The sequence below is a fragment of the Photinus pyralis genome, unplaced genomic scaffold (genome assembly GCF_008802855.1).
Source record: "Photinus pyralis isolate 1611_PpyrPB1 unplaced genomic scaffold, Ppyr1.3 Ppyr1.4_LG7, whole genome shotgun sequence".
Taxonomy (NCBI): Eukaryota; Metazoa; Arthropoda; class Insecta; order Coleoptera; family Lampyridae; genus Photinus; species Photinus pyralis.
In genome coordinates, this window is record NW_022170738.1 from 26,200,197 (window position 1) to 26,214,514 (window position 14,318).

The window sequence follows — 14,318 nt, forward strand, 5'->3', positions numbered from 1 at the left end:
AGCAACCAATCAGACATGAATCTTGTATACAGTCGCTGTAATTTAGGTTACAGTGACTTTGTAAAGACAGTGCGATCATATTGTCGGCCATATTTTTTTCCAATTTATCATTGACCTGATTGGTTTAACCGAATTATTAGATTTTACTGTGGTTACAATAATTCTATCACAATTGTGTCCGGCAAGATTAATTTGTACCAATCCGGTGTATTTGGACAAAACATGGCGGATCTCCCAACTATCAACAGAAAATAACACTACCGACTTTCAAAGTACTCCTAGGGTCTGTTTCGTTTGAGGACTCCCTACACCTTCAAAATTAATAATAAAGTTGCTTTAATTTTCTTCAGATGATGGTAAATCAGATAAAAGTTGCGGAACTGAACATACAGAAAATTTCGATTACTTCCGAAGGTATGCCAGAAAAATCGAAATTTGCTGATTTTGTTTATATTTTTTCCTGGTGTAATAGTTACAGAAAAATAAAGACACTTCCTCATTGCCACTTTTTCAATTCTACAATATAACGGTTCGGTTCGGAGAAATAATCATCACTGAGAATATAACAATGTACGGCACACAAAAAATAAAAGTTGGAAACTGTTGGTTTCATTGTTTCAACAGGATGGTGCACCCGCGCACAACGCCTGAATCGTCTCAGTACCTATCGGATAAGTTCCCTGTACAATTTATCCGATAGTTATTTTCCCACGACTTTCCCCTAATTAGCCATCGTCGTATTTTCTTATGGTTTCCCAGATCCCCATAATAAACATTCTTACCTTGAACACAGTGCGAGGAAAATGTAATGGTAATATTTTGATCATGTGACAACTACTAAGATTCATAGTGGGTATGTGTAAAATGAGATAGGTTGGGAGGTAGAAAACTCATATGCGGTGTAAAGTATAGCACTTTTAGAAGTTTCGGCTGCTCCCACAACATTTAAATTATCTTCTTTCCATTCATCCACCGACTCGCTGTTCACTGAAGTGGATTAAACTTCAATCAATCGAGCTGTTTTATTATTAGGTAAATTTCGACACGGACTATGGGATGGTGTTATACAACGAAAACTCAATAAAAAGTTCCTCTACCAGTTTTTGATCAGACCGGCACTTTTTTTTTCGACGTGCTGAAGCTTGTTTACTAGCAGACGGCGGACATTTTGAACTACTGTTGTAATGATGTACTCGCCATAATTATAGTTTATTTTGAACCTTCTTTTGTTTTTAAAAATGTGTTATTATTAAGTTTAACCAGTGGTGCAGCGTAGGGGGCGCGGAGATTTTTAAAACCGCGGTAGCTCGAAAAATAGCGGTCTGATGGAAAACTGGTAGAGGAACTTTTTGTTCAGATTTTGTCGTATAACACCATCCCATAGTCCGTGTGCGCGAATTTCGAAACACCCTGTATGCATTTCCGTCTGTCATGATGCTTTGAAGCTCATCAACTTGTTCGATGGGGCTGAATTTAATACTTATTCTACCCTCTATTGTTTGTTCGAAATTAATATCTTTATTTTGAATGCTTCTTTCCTGACCTATCACTGATGACTGTGGTGTCGGTTCCTATCTCACACGTCAACATTCATCACATACTTCGACCCGGAAAATTTACCATAATCACAATTATGAAATTAGCAAGAATGGTTAAAGGGTACCTTAATTAGGTATATTCAATAAAAAATAATGCGAAGTAGCCCAAACTTACCATAATCTTAATGATTAGTTTTAAGTTGATAAGAATTTGTGTAAATGATTTTGTTGTGTTCCTATGTGAATAAACATTACAAACTGTTGGTGTAAAACCATACATAAGTTTGTAATTATTCTACCTATAATATAGTATCTAGTAAGTAGGGTACTATGCTAATCGGTGGTCGATACGAAAAAGGAAGTCCATACAAAAGCGCCGGGTATTGCGCATGGAAGATGAAACAAGCAACCCTTCCCTATTCCGATGTAAAAGGAGGTTGTGATGCGGAAAAGGCAAAGTGGTGAGAGTGGCGAAAAATGTGAATAGAATAGAATAGAAGATACGATGAGCAGTCCCTTCTCATTACAATGTAAAGGGCAGTTTGTGGTCAATACAAAAACGGCGATCCTTACCAAAACTTTTAGTGACGCCCTTAGATTATTTTATTTATTCCTACACCCAATCTCCATCTTGAATGAGTATCCAGTGTGCTTCCGCATGGAGTATATACCAATCTTGGTACAATCATCATAATCGATGTTGCAGAAAAAGTCAGATGCGAGATTTTTCGATCTCCGGAACTAGGAAATGGCCATTGGTTTTGAAAGCGAAAGGTAAAAACGAATACAGCCACCTACGTAGAACGAAATGTAAGTGCTAAAATAAAGAGATTCGATTGCTGTTAGGGACCTCTTCGTCAGCAAGATGGACACCCAACGATTGCAATCGATCGAAATGATCTTCACCAGGTGACACCTTATCTATCTAGTTCCTCGTGAAAACCGATTTTATGGTGAAATGTCTAACAGGATACAATAAACGATTTTCTTAGCAACTAAATGACTTGAACAAACTGGGAAAAGAAACTTTTGTAACCAGATATGTCATCAATATATTGCTCATCCATGGTAAAAATTTCACCACGGACGGAGATAAGCAAAAATTAGATTGATAATATGGATTCCGGCTCTTAATTGTACGAGGTTCACATTCAACAGTTCACCTTTCCCGTTTACAAGGAATATCGATTAATGTTGGACATTAAAGGTAAGAGGTGGTAAACGAGGTACCTTGTAAGCGCTAACCAAAATAGGGATTATATTCTAGTAAGATCATAAACTGGCAAACAAGCAAGGAAACATCGAGTTGCAAATTCCTACATGTTATTTCCTTGAATGTACTAATCAATACAAGCGTTTGATTTGAAATTTAAATGAAACCCCAATCGATGACACATTCCCGTTTTCCTACAAAGACTTAGCAACTTTCTAAGTTTATTTAAATCGTCTCGGTGTAGGCGAACGCAAGGAAAAGTAGAAAAACCGAAGCTGATGATGAAATGGTTTATGCAAGGTTGCTATTTTTGATCAAAATTGCGTGAGGCGCACACCACGAAAAATGTTACTTGCGCGTAGCTGCCTACTGTTTTAATTGCATCACGAGGCACCAATTGATTTACAGTTATTAATTTACAATTAAATTTGATAACTGAATTTGACACGCTTCGACTATCACTTCAAAATTCTCTTAAACACATACCTTACGGTAAACCACAGAAATAAGCGAGCTGACCGCGCCTCTCATCTGACGTCACGGCGCCGTGTGATGCCTACACAATTCTTCGAGGGCATTGAACACACATTTGCATAAAGACCACCTCAAACCTTAGACGAATGAAAAAAATGGGACACGAAGGAAGAAGACTAGATGGAATTTCAAACACACAGGTACTACAAATTCTCAAGGAAATTCTCACTACTCCGTACCCAGCTCCGTTGCTTTTCGAATTAATTAGCCAGTAGCGAGCGTTTCGAAGATTTCAATGATCGAGCAAGGTACGAAACTTTGCGCGATTGGTGGGGAGGCAAATTCTCAAATGCGAAAATAATGACCAAACCTTGCTAAATGCCAGCCCAAATCGGCCAGTATGATCAAGGTGATTCATATATCCGGGTCTCACAGAAATCCAATCAAAGGATGAGGCTTGGATTGAAAAAAGGATGCATTGATCCCGTCGGGTTTATTCGAGGATTTTTTCGCAATGTTGACCGTAAATTTGCCAATAAGTGGACATAGCGCGATAAAATCAAAATTACTAACTGCAAGAATCGTTCGTGATTTTCAAATTATTGACCATGTTAAAAACCCACGTCTTCATTACCATTTTTGAATACTTGATATGGCAAAAAAAAGTTGTGGTATGTCGAAGTTAATGATAGAGTTAGGATGGGTTTGACCCCAAGCTCATGACGGGGTTCGGGGTTCTTACCACCATCTAAGTGAAGTCCATAAACGTCAGGAGGATTACGCCAGGCGGTTTGGGTAGTTATAAAATAATCATTATTTTTGCACGTTTCACGGGTGGGCCTTTTACGACTTGTCGTGCTAAGACCAGAAAGGTCATAAACGTATTCTCGTCCTAGAAACGTTCGTGTAAAGTAAGACTCGCACCACTTTGCACCAGCGTCAGTGTTGAATAAACAACATACAAAGAGAAAGTTATTTGGTTTAAGATAAAGTAGTCACGACTTAACACTTATGTCCGAGAGAAATTTCTTCAGGAAACGTAATTTTTAGCGCCATCGGCATAAATGACAAATATAAAATGACCATTGCATCACTTATGTAATCAACAATAATTGTCAATGCAAGGTGTATAAAAAAAACTAGGCGGTATTTAGCTACGAACTCTGTAGACGTCGCCCGTACCTACAATAGCTTGATCTTTGACCTGGTCGTAGTGCAAAGAATGTTAGTCAACTTCGACGACGTCATCCAAGGCCTGCAAGTTATATAAATGCACTTTTAAAGCAGCCGCGTCAAAGGACGAAAACGATTCAAAAAATGCCGATAGGTACCGGAAATTCAAACTTAAACACCTGTTAGCTTGTGCCACCCTTATCTAAAGAACAAGTTTTTATATCTCCAGGTATAAAAGAACTGTTTAGGCATAATCTACATGAAGGAGAGGCATTTTAATCGACGTTACTACAAAATTAACAAATTACAATGTCATAAATTAACGAGTGGTGAACAATCTATGAAATAATGCCCATCATCTACCAAGGAATTTAAATTACATGGCGAGCGTATTATGGAAAAATGCAAAATTAATGGCGTAATTAAATTCGTCAGTAGAAATGATTACAAATTAGCGAAATTCCAATTTTTATATACCGCTAATTTGCATTTCTCCAAATCAAAAACTATCGATGGAAATGAGTTGTATAAATCAAGTTAATATGACGATTGTATATTAAATTTAAATATTTGAAAATGGTAATGTTGAGGAATAGAGGAAGTTGGTTCGATTTCACAATCTGCACTCTAGGGCTCTACTTTCAAATTTGGCCTGAACGACTGAGACCATCACTCATCAGCCACAAAAAATGAGAGATTATTCTAATTTAGGGAATTATAATGTAGCCGGTAGAGTGAATTTTTAATATCACAGGAAAACTCGTTTTAAAAAAATCCTGGCTAATGCTAACTGCCTTTTAGCTCATTTAGCTCATATTCACAGTTTGTTACCGATCTACAGGGTGTTAACGTTCTATCGTACACTTTACAATTTATAGACATATGCAACACAGGATTCAACTTAAAATAATACTTTCATTTAACTAACTACTGAAAATGGATTTTTTTCGATACCGGTCGCAGATACAAAAATTTTAAAAGAGAAAAAAGTTTCTAAACAAATCAGAAAACTTAAATTCTTGTTTCACAATCTACCAGTGACACGCCGAAAAAAAGTTCAGGGGTAGAAAATGGAACGTCACTCCAGAAAAAAATAACACCCTGTAGGTTCTCATTACCATTGATCTATCATATAATCAATGAAATAAGCTCTTCAGTGAAATATCGCAAAAACTGCAGGACATATAAAGAAAAAACTTAAAAATCTTTAACACCCTATAGATAACGAATCGTTTGCGGGTCTATGTTTATATGCGCACTTTTAGTCATAAAATAAGACAAAACCCTTTCATATTTACATCATATTATTTAGGAACACCTTGTATGAACAGAGATGTTAGACAGTTAGGGGACATCTGTCTGCCACACAAATACAGAGGACTTCCCAAGTGGAGCCGAGAAAGAGAGACAGATTTGGTAGATACCTACTCATACGTCCCAACTAAAGTTTGCGCCTCCCTACTAAACCAGTTCCCGGAAAATTTACAAAAAAATATGACGTGTTCGCGCAAAATTTCGTCTTACAACCTTTCATCTTATCTCATGAGGTGGCGTCTGATTTAACATTAATTTTGGTATTCTTTAAAACCTGTAGGCTCTGATTATGATAGTTAGTGGTGTAATTTGGGAGTTATTCAAACTGAACTGAATAAATCAAATGATTCTAATATGAGTAATGATCCGCACAAGATAAAGACAAAGCAATAACTTATAATGTCGTATTTTTTCATATCTATTAAACTATAGGCATAAGTCCAACCAAGCAGATGAAATGTAACACTTGAAAATGAGGATAAATTTAGTTCCCCTTATATACGAATTTGGCAGACCCAACGATTTTTAAGGGAATTTTTCGAAAGAAAAAAATCCATATATGAGATGGTTTTGTCCGTCTGTCTGTGCGACCGCTCCTAGTCTAACTCGAAAAGAGACAGCGACCTTCGTGAATCGATTTCTACGAGTTCAAGGGTAAGTACTATTGAATATGAGCCGGATTAAAAGTCGCGTTTGAAATTCCGCTGGTAGGGTCAAAACTTCATGTGCGAATACCTTGAGAACCGAGTGTGGGAAGTCGGTACTCTCAAATGGAAAGTGATAGGTCTCTCTGAGGCGGACCCGATAAGTAGCAACGGAGTATGATACATTTTGGAGAACGAAGGGTCGCAACAAAGTACTTACAAAGTGAAGATTAAGTTTTTTGCTAGATGCATGCGTGCAAATTTGAATTCGAATATCTCGAGAAACTATTTGATGTAATGAAGTCGTATTTTTTTAATAACCTAATTGTTATATTATCCTATTTTTACTATGTAATGTTATTTTGAATTTTAATTTAGGTACAGATAAAATGACCAATTACTTTTTTTTAATTTTGTAGAGGTTTAGTTTGGAACACCTTCCATAGGGAAATGATACTTTTTTTCTGAGAACTGTACTATATAGTATAAATTTCGAAGGAGTATTATGGGAGAGACCGTAGACCAAATTTTATATACCAAACACTGCTTGTGATATGCCGAAGATCTGGAGGGTATTGAAATCACCAAAGACGAATACAGGGAAGAATTTTGTAATGTACCTATTTGAGATACAGGGTAAACGGTTTGTCTGAAACACTTGATATAACTTCCAAACAACGTTTTTGAAAGAAGCTTTTTATGGTATCTAAAATAATAATAAGCGCTACCAATCTACGTACTTTAAATTTGTGGTCAGTGGCGCACCCCTGAATGGTCAAGGGGGCATATTTTTTAAACGTCAATTACTGCACCTTTAATTATATATTATTAAAAAGTACACTTTTTGGATATTGCAGCATAAAAAGGGTTTAATTTAAATTTAAAAGAAAAGGCTCATTCTTTAATAGTATCTCATGAAAAATAGTGCAAGTGCGTTGACGTGACTAACAAAAGAATAGCGTTTTTTTCTTAACACAAACTAGAGAAATAATAAAATTCACTGACACAACTATTTTCCTCAATTTTAGTTTTTCTCTTAAATTTGATTATGTAATATCAGATTTTCATGTTGCCAAACCCCAAAAAGTGTACTCTTTAAGAATATGGAACGAAAACTCCCCTTCACCATTCAGAAGAACGCAACTGAGCACAAATTTAAAGTATGTAGTTCGGTAGCAAACTTTTTACAATTTTGGATACCATAAAAATGCCATTGAAAAATCTTGTTTTGAGGATTTAATCAGTATTCCATACAAAATGTTCACCCTGTATAAGCATTTGCAGTGCGGGTGGGTTTTAAAATCGATAGTCTCTGTTCTTTTTAACTTTAGGAGTGAAAAACGCTCAAGAAATTTAAGTTTATTACGGATAAAAGCGAAGATAAAAATGAACGTTTGATTTTTTCCGCCTCGTCTTTAAGGGAACGAAAATAGAAGAAAAATTGTAAATAACTGACCCAACCTCCATTACTGCAATTGTTTAAGTTAACGGAACCGTGGGGTTTTATAAAAGAACTCCCCTCCGCACATACAAAATTAAAAAATCAAAGTTTCTATAAATTGAAAAATTGGACATATTGTTTCGGTCATTTTTAACACGTGCAATTGAATAAATTCAATACGTTCAGAAATTGCGGATGATGTCACTCAAATGGGCTATCTATCCTTTTAAAGCCCTGAAAATAAAATCTTCTCAAAATGAGGAAAGTCCCTAAGATTGAAATGAAATTGAACCAAATCGCGGAAAACATATTAGTACTTCTTCTACAGTTGAGGTATGTGAGAGAGGACATTACTTTTGACCACGACTATACATTGACACTTTCAGTCACATTTTGATACCTGATGCAACAATATTTGAAAAAGTGTTTACGATATTTTTACATTCTCCAGGATTACAAATGTTAAGGGTTTGTTCAAATCTCCAAAAAAACGTTAAAACTAGTATAGACGTGATTCCTCGCGACCCGCACAGAATTAATCATATTTCGGGAACGAAGTGACTAATCCAAAAATCTGTGCTACACCGTATAAAAAACCACAACGAAAAAGTTTAAACTGGAGGACTAGTCGTGGTACAGACGGACAAAGTGCGGACAATAGCGTAATGGAAAATGTGCTTAAAATAGCAAGCGTATTGTGGTGCTTCGATCAGTTTGACAGTTTCACATTTACAACCAAATAAATTTATATAAAGACGCGAGTTGATACTCTTATAATCATTATACAGTGCGTTCAAGATAAGAGGGTCGCCTCAATATCTTTTTTATTTGGCGAAACTTCCGGTACCACACCGATGCAACTTTTGTTGTTCAAATGCAATGTTTTTTAAGGTTTTTGGAAAGATCAACTAATTTGCTGTGCGACAACCTTAAATATGCATAATTGCATATGGTTGATATACAAATTATTTAGAAAACTCATGCAATCTAGCATGCCGTGTGTCATGTCACACAGAAAAGACCTACATCAACTTGTTCAGTGTTTAGTTTTGAAGCTTTACTTTTGCGCAATACGGTCTATCCGTGTAACATAACAGACAACGCGCATCCTAACAGCACACGGCATGCTAGATTTTTCCATTTTTTTTGTATATGCATATTTTAAATTTCAAATCTCTTAAAAAAGTTGCATGGATTTCCGGCTAAACCGAAAGTGATACCGGAAGTTAGTATATATGAAAAAAATAAAATAAAAAGTAAATTTCAAAAATGTATGGTTTTTTAACTCCCAACAATTAATTACCTATAGTGATTTAAAAATAAAAAACCGACGTGAAGAGAAACGCTGCACTGCCACCACAAAAGGTAAGAGTAGTATCTTCCAAATACATTTTAACCATAAAATTGAATCAAAGAAAAAGTAAAAAAGCTTTTTACATATTTTGATGAGATGACCTTTGAAGGAGGGAAACTAAATTATCCTCAAAAATACATGTTCGTTAGTTTGCATTCGCTTGGATATACAAGATTCTCATGATTTGATGATAAGATGATTGCTCATCCAGAAAGCAGTAAACCAAGACGAGTGCTTTAATGGCTCGGAATAAATTATTTTATAATACAATATACCAAAGTGTCAGTTTTGATGGAAGGTTACACTGCACATATTAACTTGACAGATGATGTAAAAGTTAAAAATAGAAACTTTTTGAGTTGGATTCGCGTTAGTATCATGACGTCTCTAAAAGTAGGCGTAATTACAGGGTTTATGGAACTGTTCAAACAAAATGACAGATTAATTGGTACTATACAAAATGATGATAATAACCCTACGCTTGTAAAGTATTAGAGTAAAGGAATCACTTGGTGCGGCCGAAGTTTCCAGAAACATGAATCATTTTTACAATGCTACCTTTAGTTCGTAGACAAAACCAAATCGTTTCTTTGTAATATTGTGCTGTTATACGTTTTCAACTTACAAATGAAGGAAAATTAACCTTATAGTATGGAGATCAATTGAACTAATGCAAAAATGATTCTAATGAAATGAAAGACTGGAGGACTCCGTAGAAACCATCCATTTGAATTTAATAAAGTATCCATGCCAGGATGTAACTATTTTCAAAGGAACTTTACTAATTGCCTTTGGTAGCTCAGATCAAACTTAGTCATTAGTCTGCAAGGACAAGTTTAGTTTTATTGGACAGGTTTTCTTATGCACCCTAATTCGGTTCGATACTGAATATAATGATCATTTATATTACAGCCGGTCTTCCCACCTCAACAATGATACTAGGAATTTAATTGGCAAACAAAAAGTTATTGGAAGATATGGATCTCGGCAAGCTGAGAAAAGTTCAGAAAGGGGCTTCCCCAGTCCCATATTCAATCCAATCTTGTAATTCGCAAACCTCAAAGGATAGTGGTGGTAATCGCACGTACACCACCAACACGTCATCATAAACGGATGCAAAGTGCAGTGGGTTGCAATGTAGGTTGCTGTATCTGTTCGCCGATTACAAAATTGTCTTTGACTTTAAGAGTGGTCGACCTCGCACATTCCCATTTACATCATGATTCAGAAAATCATTTAGATTTTATTGTGATAATTATACAGCAAGCTACAATGTTCAAGCGAAACCCAGATACTTAATCACACATGAAAGTGAAAGAAAGTAATCGAGTTAGAGGCATTTTCGATACGACACATTAACTTTTCGTGCCACCCACTTTTAATCCCATAATGCAAATAAAATTCAACGCGCGCGGTTAACATTTGCGAGACCTTGCAATTATGTTAAATGCTAAAGGTGTCGCAAAAGGTCTGGTATGCCCACGCTGAAATTTTCGGCCAGATTTTCCCTCAAAAATGAAAGATCCACGCTTGACTTCGCGATACCTGCACAAGATTCAGCTAGGAAACAGACTTCCGACGTCTGAACGGAATTTAGTAACTCTCCATTTCATAAGCTCGAGAGGGCTGAAATAGGAAATAGTGCGTTTGCGTAATAAGTTAACACATGTTTACTTAATTACACGTCGGAGAAAGTAATGACGTCAGGAATTGGTTCGTATTTGTCACAATCTGCAAAGAAAGTACGCTTCTGAGAGGAAAATTAATCAAAACGTTACTTAACGAGTGCCGTAACTTTATAATTAGATTATTCGTGTCTCCCAAAAAAAGCCGATTTGCTGCAGGCTGAGATGTTAATTATGTTTTCAAAATACTCGAGATGAGCGTATCTATTTTAAAATGTTGAATAATAACACCCAGTTTAATCTTAAAAACGTGAAAATGACAACTTTCAAGGTTCTACGTTCTAGACGGTTGATAAATCGTGATTGGGTAAGATCATAGGTTATATCATCGCCCCTTTTACGGATCGCTCTTCTAGTTCACCCAGAAAATCCAAACATTTTGAAATTTCGTTTCCAGTTATTGGCGTTTGGAAATTTACAACTCATGCAGCATTTCGTATACGATTAAGCAAAATGCTTGGCAAACTTTGATCACTGTACCACAAACGTATTTGGAAAGTGACAAAATTGATTGTCCATTAACAATATGGAATTTCCTTCAAGGTTTTCTCGTACAATTAACATTTAAATTTAAATTCCGATATATTTGAAAGCTAATTGTAATGTTTGCCAACATTTTACTTTCGATCGCGCCTAGCCATATGTTATTAAAAAAATGGGGTAAGATCGATCGGATTCGTTAAGTAATCGATCTTTAAAGACTGTATGATACGGGATGGATAAAAGGGATAATTGTGAAGGTAATTTGATCACTTTAGCACAATAACCGATTACTTTGCCCAGTATACCAGAGAAGTGGCGGGATTTAGGTCGCTCGGCTCGATTTCACCGCATGATCCTCATAATTAGCTCAAAAAAGTCACTTGCTATCAGTTTACTTAATTTTGTTCCATTGCCGAAGCACTACACATGCGAGTTTTTCACTTTCAGTATTAGTCACGAATGTTCACTGTTTTTTTCCAGTTTTTAAAAATCCGAAAATGCCAGTTAATCCTGTCGCACACTATATATGGTTAAAGTGGGTACGGCACACGGTGAAAGGAAAATTATTCAGGAAATGGATTTGTGTTAAAAAATAAGCAGAGGGAAAAAACTCACCTGTCGCCATGGCCGTATGCGCCAAGGCTCACTTATCACCCCTTTATCTCCACTTTGCACAAAGGGTGTGTATCACTTACTACTCACTGTATGTCTTGTAACAGACTGAAGGTTCTTAAGAAGTTGAGCGTCTTGGAAGGCGACCGGCCGTGAAGACCGTGCTTGGATTGGTTCTTGTATGCGTGTGCTCGAACTCGCGAAGTCGAAGTCACTCACTTTGGTACGGTCGTCGAGCTCATAGAAGGCGATTTACTCCTGCAAAATTTTAGCATCCCACATCATCGAATGCAGCAGCAGAAACATCCCACAGAAAACTTAATATATGCGGAGACTTGAACGATGGTGCGAGAAACGAACCCTTCGCATTACCGCGCTTCAACTCAACTTATTTGCCTTTTATTGTTAGAAACGTTATAAATTATACACATTGTTCATTTTACTTCTTTCATATACCTACGTTAATAACGTTCAGGAAATTCCTCCATAGTATATCGAGTTAGTTTAAATGATTTGCACTTTGAGCTGCGGTCAACTTTTTATCGACTTTATTGGGTACCGTTAGCTTAACGTGCCAAAAATGAGCGAATCTCGTCTTGGTATTTCTTAAAATTGCCATTTTTTTTAAATTGTGGCCCATTATGAGATTTATATGGACCGGGTAAATAATTAATGTTTCCTGACTTGAGGTGTGTGAATTTCGCAGTTTTTAATTGTTAGATTGATTAATGACGTAATATTTAGTATTTAGCGTGAGAGAACATTTTCAGTGTGAAAAAGGTAATATTATTTCAGCTGGATGATGGATGACCAAGATCGTCTACATTATACAAACGGCTAAGGTTGTTAAACCAGGTGAAAAAATGACAAAATTCGAAGTTATGTGCAAATATTTACGCCATCCGCCGTTTCTATAGATTGGCTCCTTCCGGCAACGAAAATCGTTCTCAACGTTTAGAATTTATGTTGCAGTATAACGAGCATTTTCTAACCGCGGTACGATTATGGTTTGGCAGCTAAGGCAAGATTTCCATGTTGTTAATAAACGTCATGTTCACGGTTGTCATGTCGTTAATGCAGCCGAAGGATGTAAGTGAACTTGGAACTTTTCGAAATGTTTTGTAATTATTTATTTTACCCTACGCAAGTCACATTTCCTTATTTATAGTTTGTCTGAATTATGTACGTACGTTTGCGTTTCCATAAAAAGTATTAGTTAACCTCAAAATAATTCAAAAAGTCGCCGCAATCGCCAGAATGGCTAAGTCGTGTCCAGCTACACGTATACAATGGCGGTTCAGATTTTAAATTATCTGTTTCTATCTTTGAAGTGGGTGAAGGAGATTTCGAAATGTATTTATTTCCTTTTTTTGGGATTTGGTTCCACCACACGCGACTTAAAATGTTAAATAGCATCGAATCCCAAAGATTGGAGGATGAGAAGAATCTGAAGAATATGAAAAGGTCGATTAGCGGAATTTGCGTGCACAGCCCTTCTCCACCTTAAGTTTATAAAATAAAAAGCACCGAAATGTGTTTTTTTTGTGAAGTTTTAAAGAAACCAATTTTTACAATTGATATACAGCTTCTATATACGCCATAGAGTCGCTTAGGCATTCAATCCAACTCTTCTTCTCTCTTTAATTTCTCGCAAAGCTTTTTTCTCTGGCTCCGCTTGTGTCTTTCAGGTGGGTCACCAAGTTCCCGAAGTTTCCATTGATTTCTTCTGAAGTCTCGCTCAAATTTCTTTCCAAGCTTCTCCCAAATTGTTGTTATGGTTCCTCCATGTTGCTTCTCGAGTTCTCTGTCTTCGCTCAATTTTTTCTTAGGCGAACTCTTAAGTTTTCATAAAGTGCTTTGCTCAAGTTCAAATTCTTTCAATGCTCCTCGTCAAGTATTCCTTCAAATTCATTGTCTCTTAAGTTTCTAAAAAAAGTTGCTAAATTTTTAAGGCATTACATACTCTACAAATTGGTGGCTCTACCTCTGTTTCTAGTGATCAGATCTTATGAATATTCATTTTTTTGGATATTGGATGGATCAGAAATCGTCTTCTACTGGTAGATCTGTTACAGCTTCTAAATTTAAATAAGTAACGTAATGGCCTTAGCGTTACACACTGTTTGAGTTTGCGTTCCTATCTTTTTGTGGTCAGATCTTTATTGCTAGGGATTCTATAGACCAAAATTTCTTACAATCGTCTCTGACTGATAAATCTGAAACAACTTTATGTGGATCTACCTCTGTTTCTGGTGGTCAGATCTTGATGGCTACACATTTTTTGGATTCTACATCAGTCCAAAAATTATCTCTCTCGGGTATATCTACGACAACATCTGTCTTTGATATATTTTAAATGCAACGTAAGAGTTACGCGTTACACACTC

General features: G+C 36.2%; 1 protein-coding gene across 1 annotated transcript in view; it reads right to left on the reverse strand.

Annotated features, from left to right (window-relative positions):
- LOC116176069 overlaps positions 1-12,248 on the reverse strand; it is a 176,383-nt gene extending 164,135 nt beyond the window's left edge. Inside the window, 1 exon segment of the mRNA XM_031494536.1 lies at positions 11,935-12,248. Coding sequence (XP_031350396.1) covers positions 11,935-11,944 — 10 coding nt within the window. The 5' untranslated portion in view covers positions 11,945-12,248.
- Between the last annotated feature and the right edge of the window lie 2,070 nt (positions 12,249-14,318).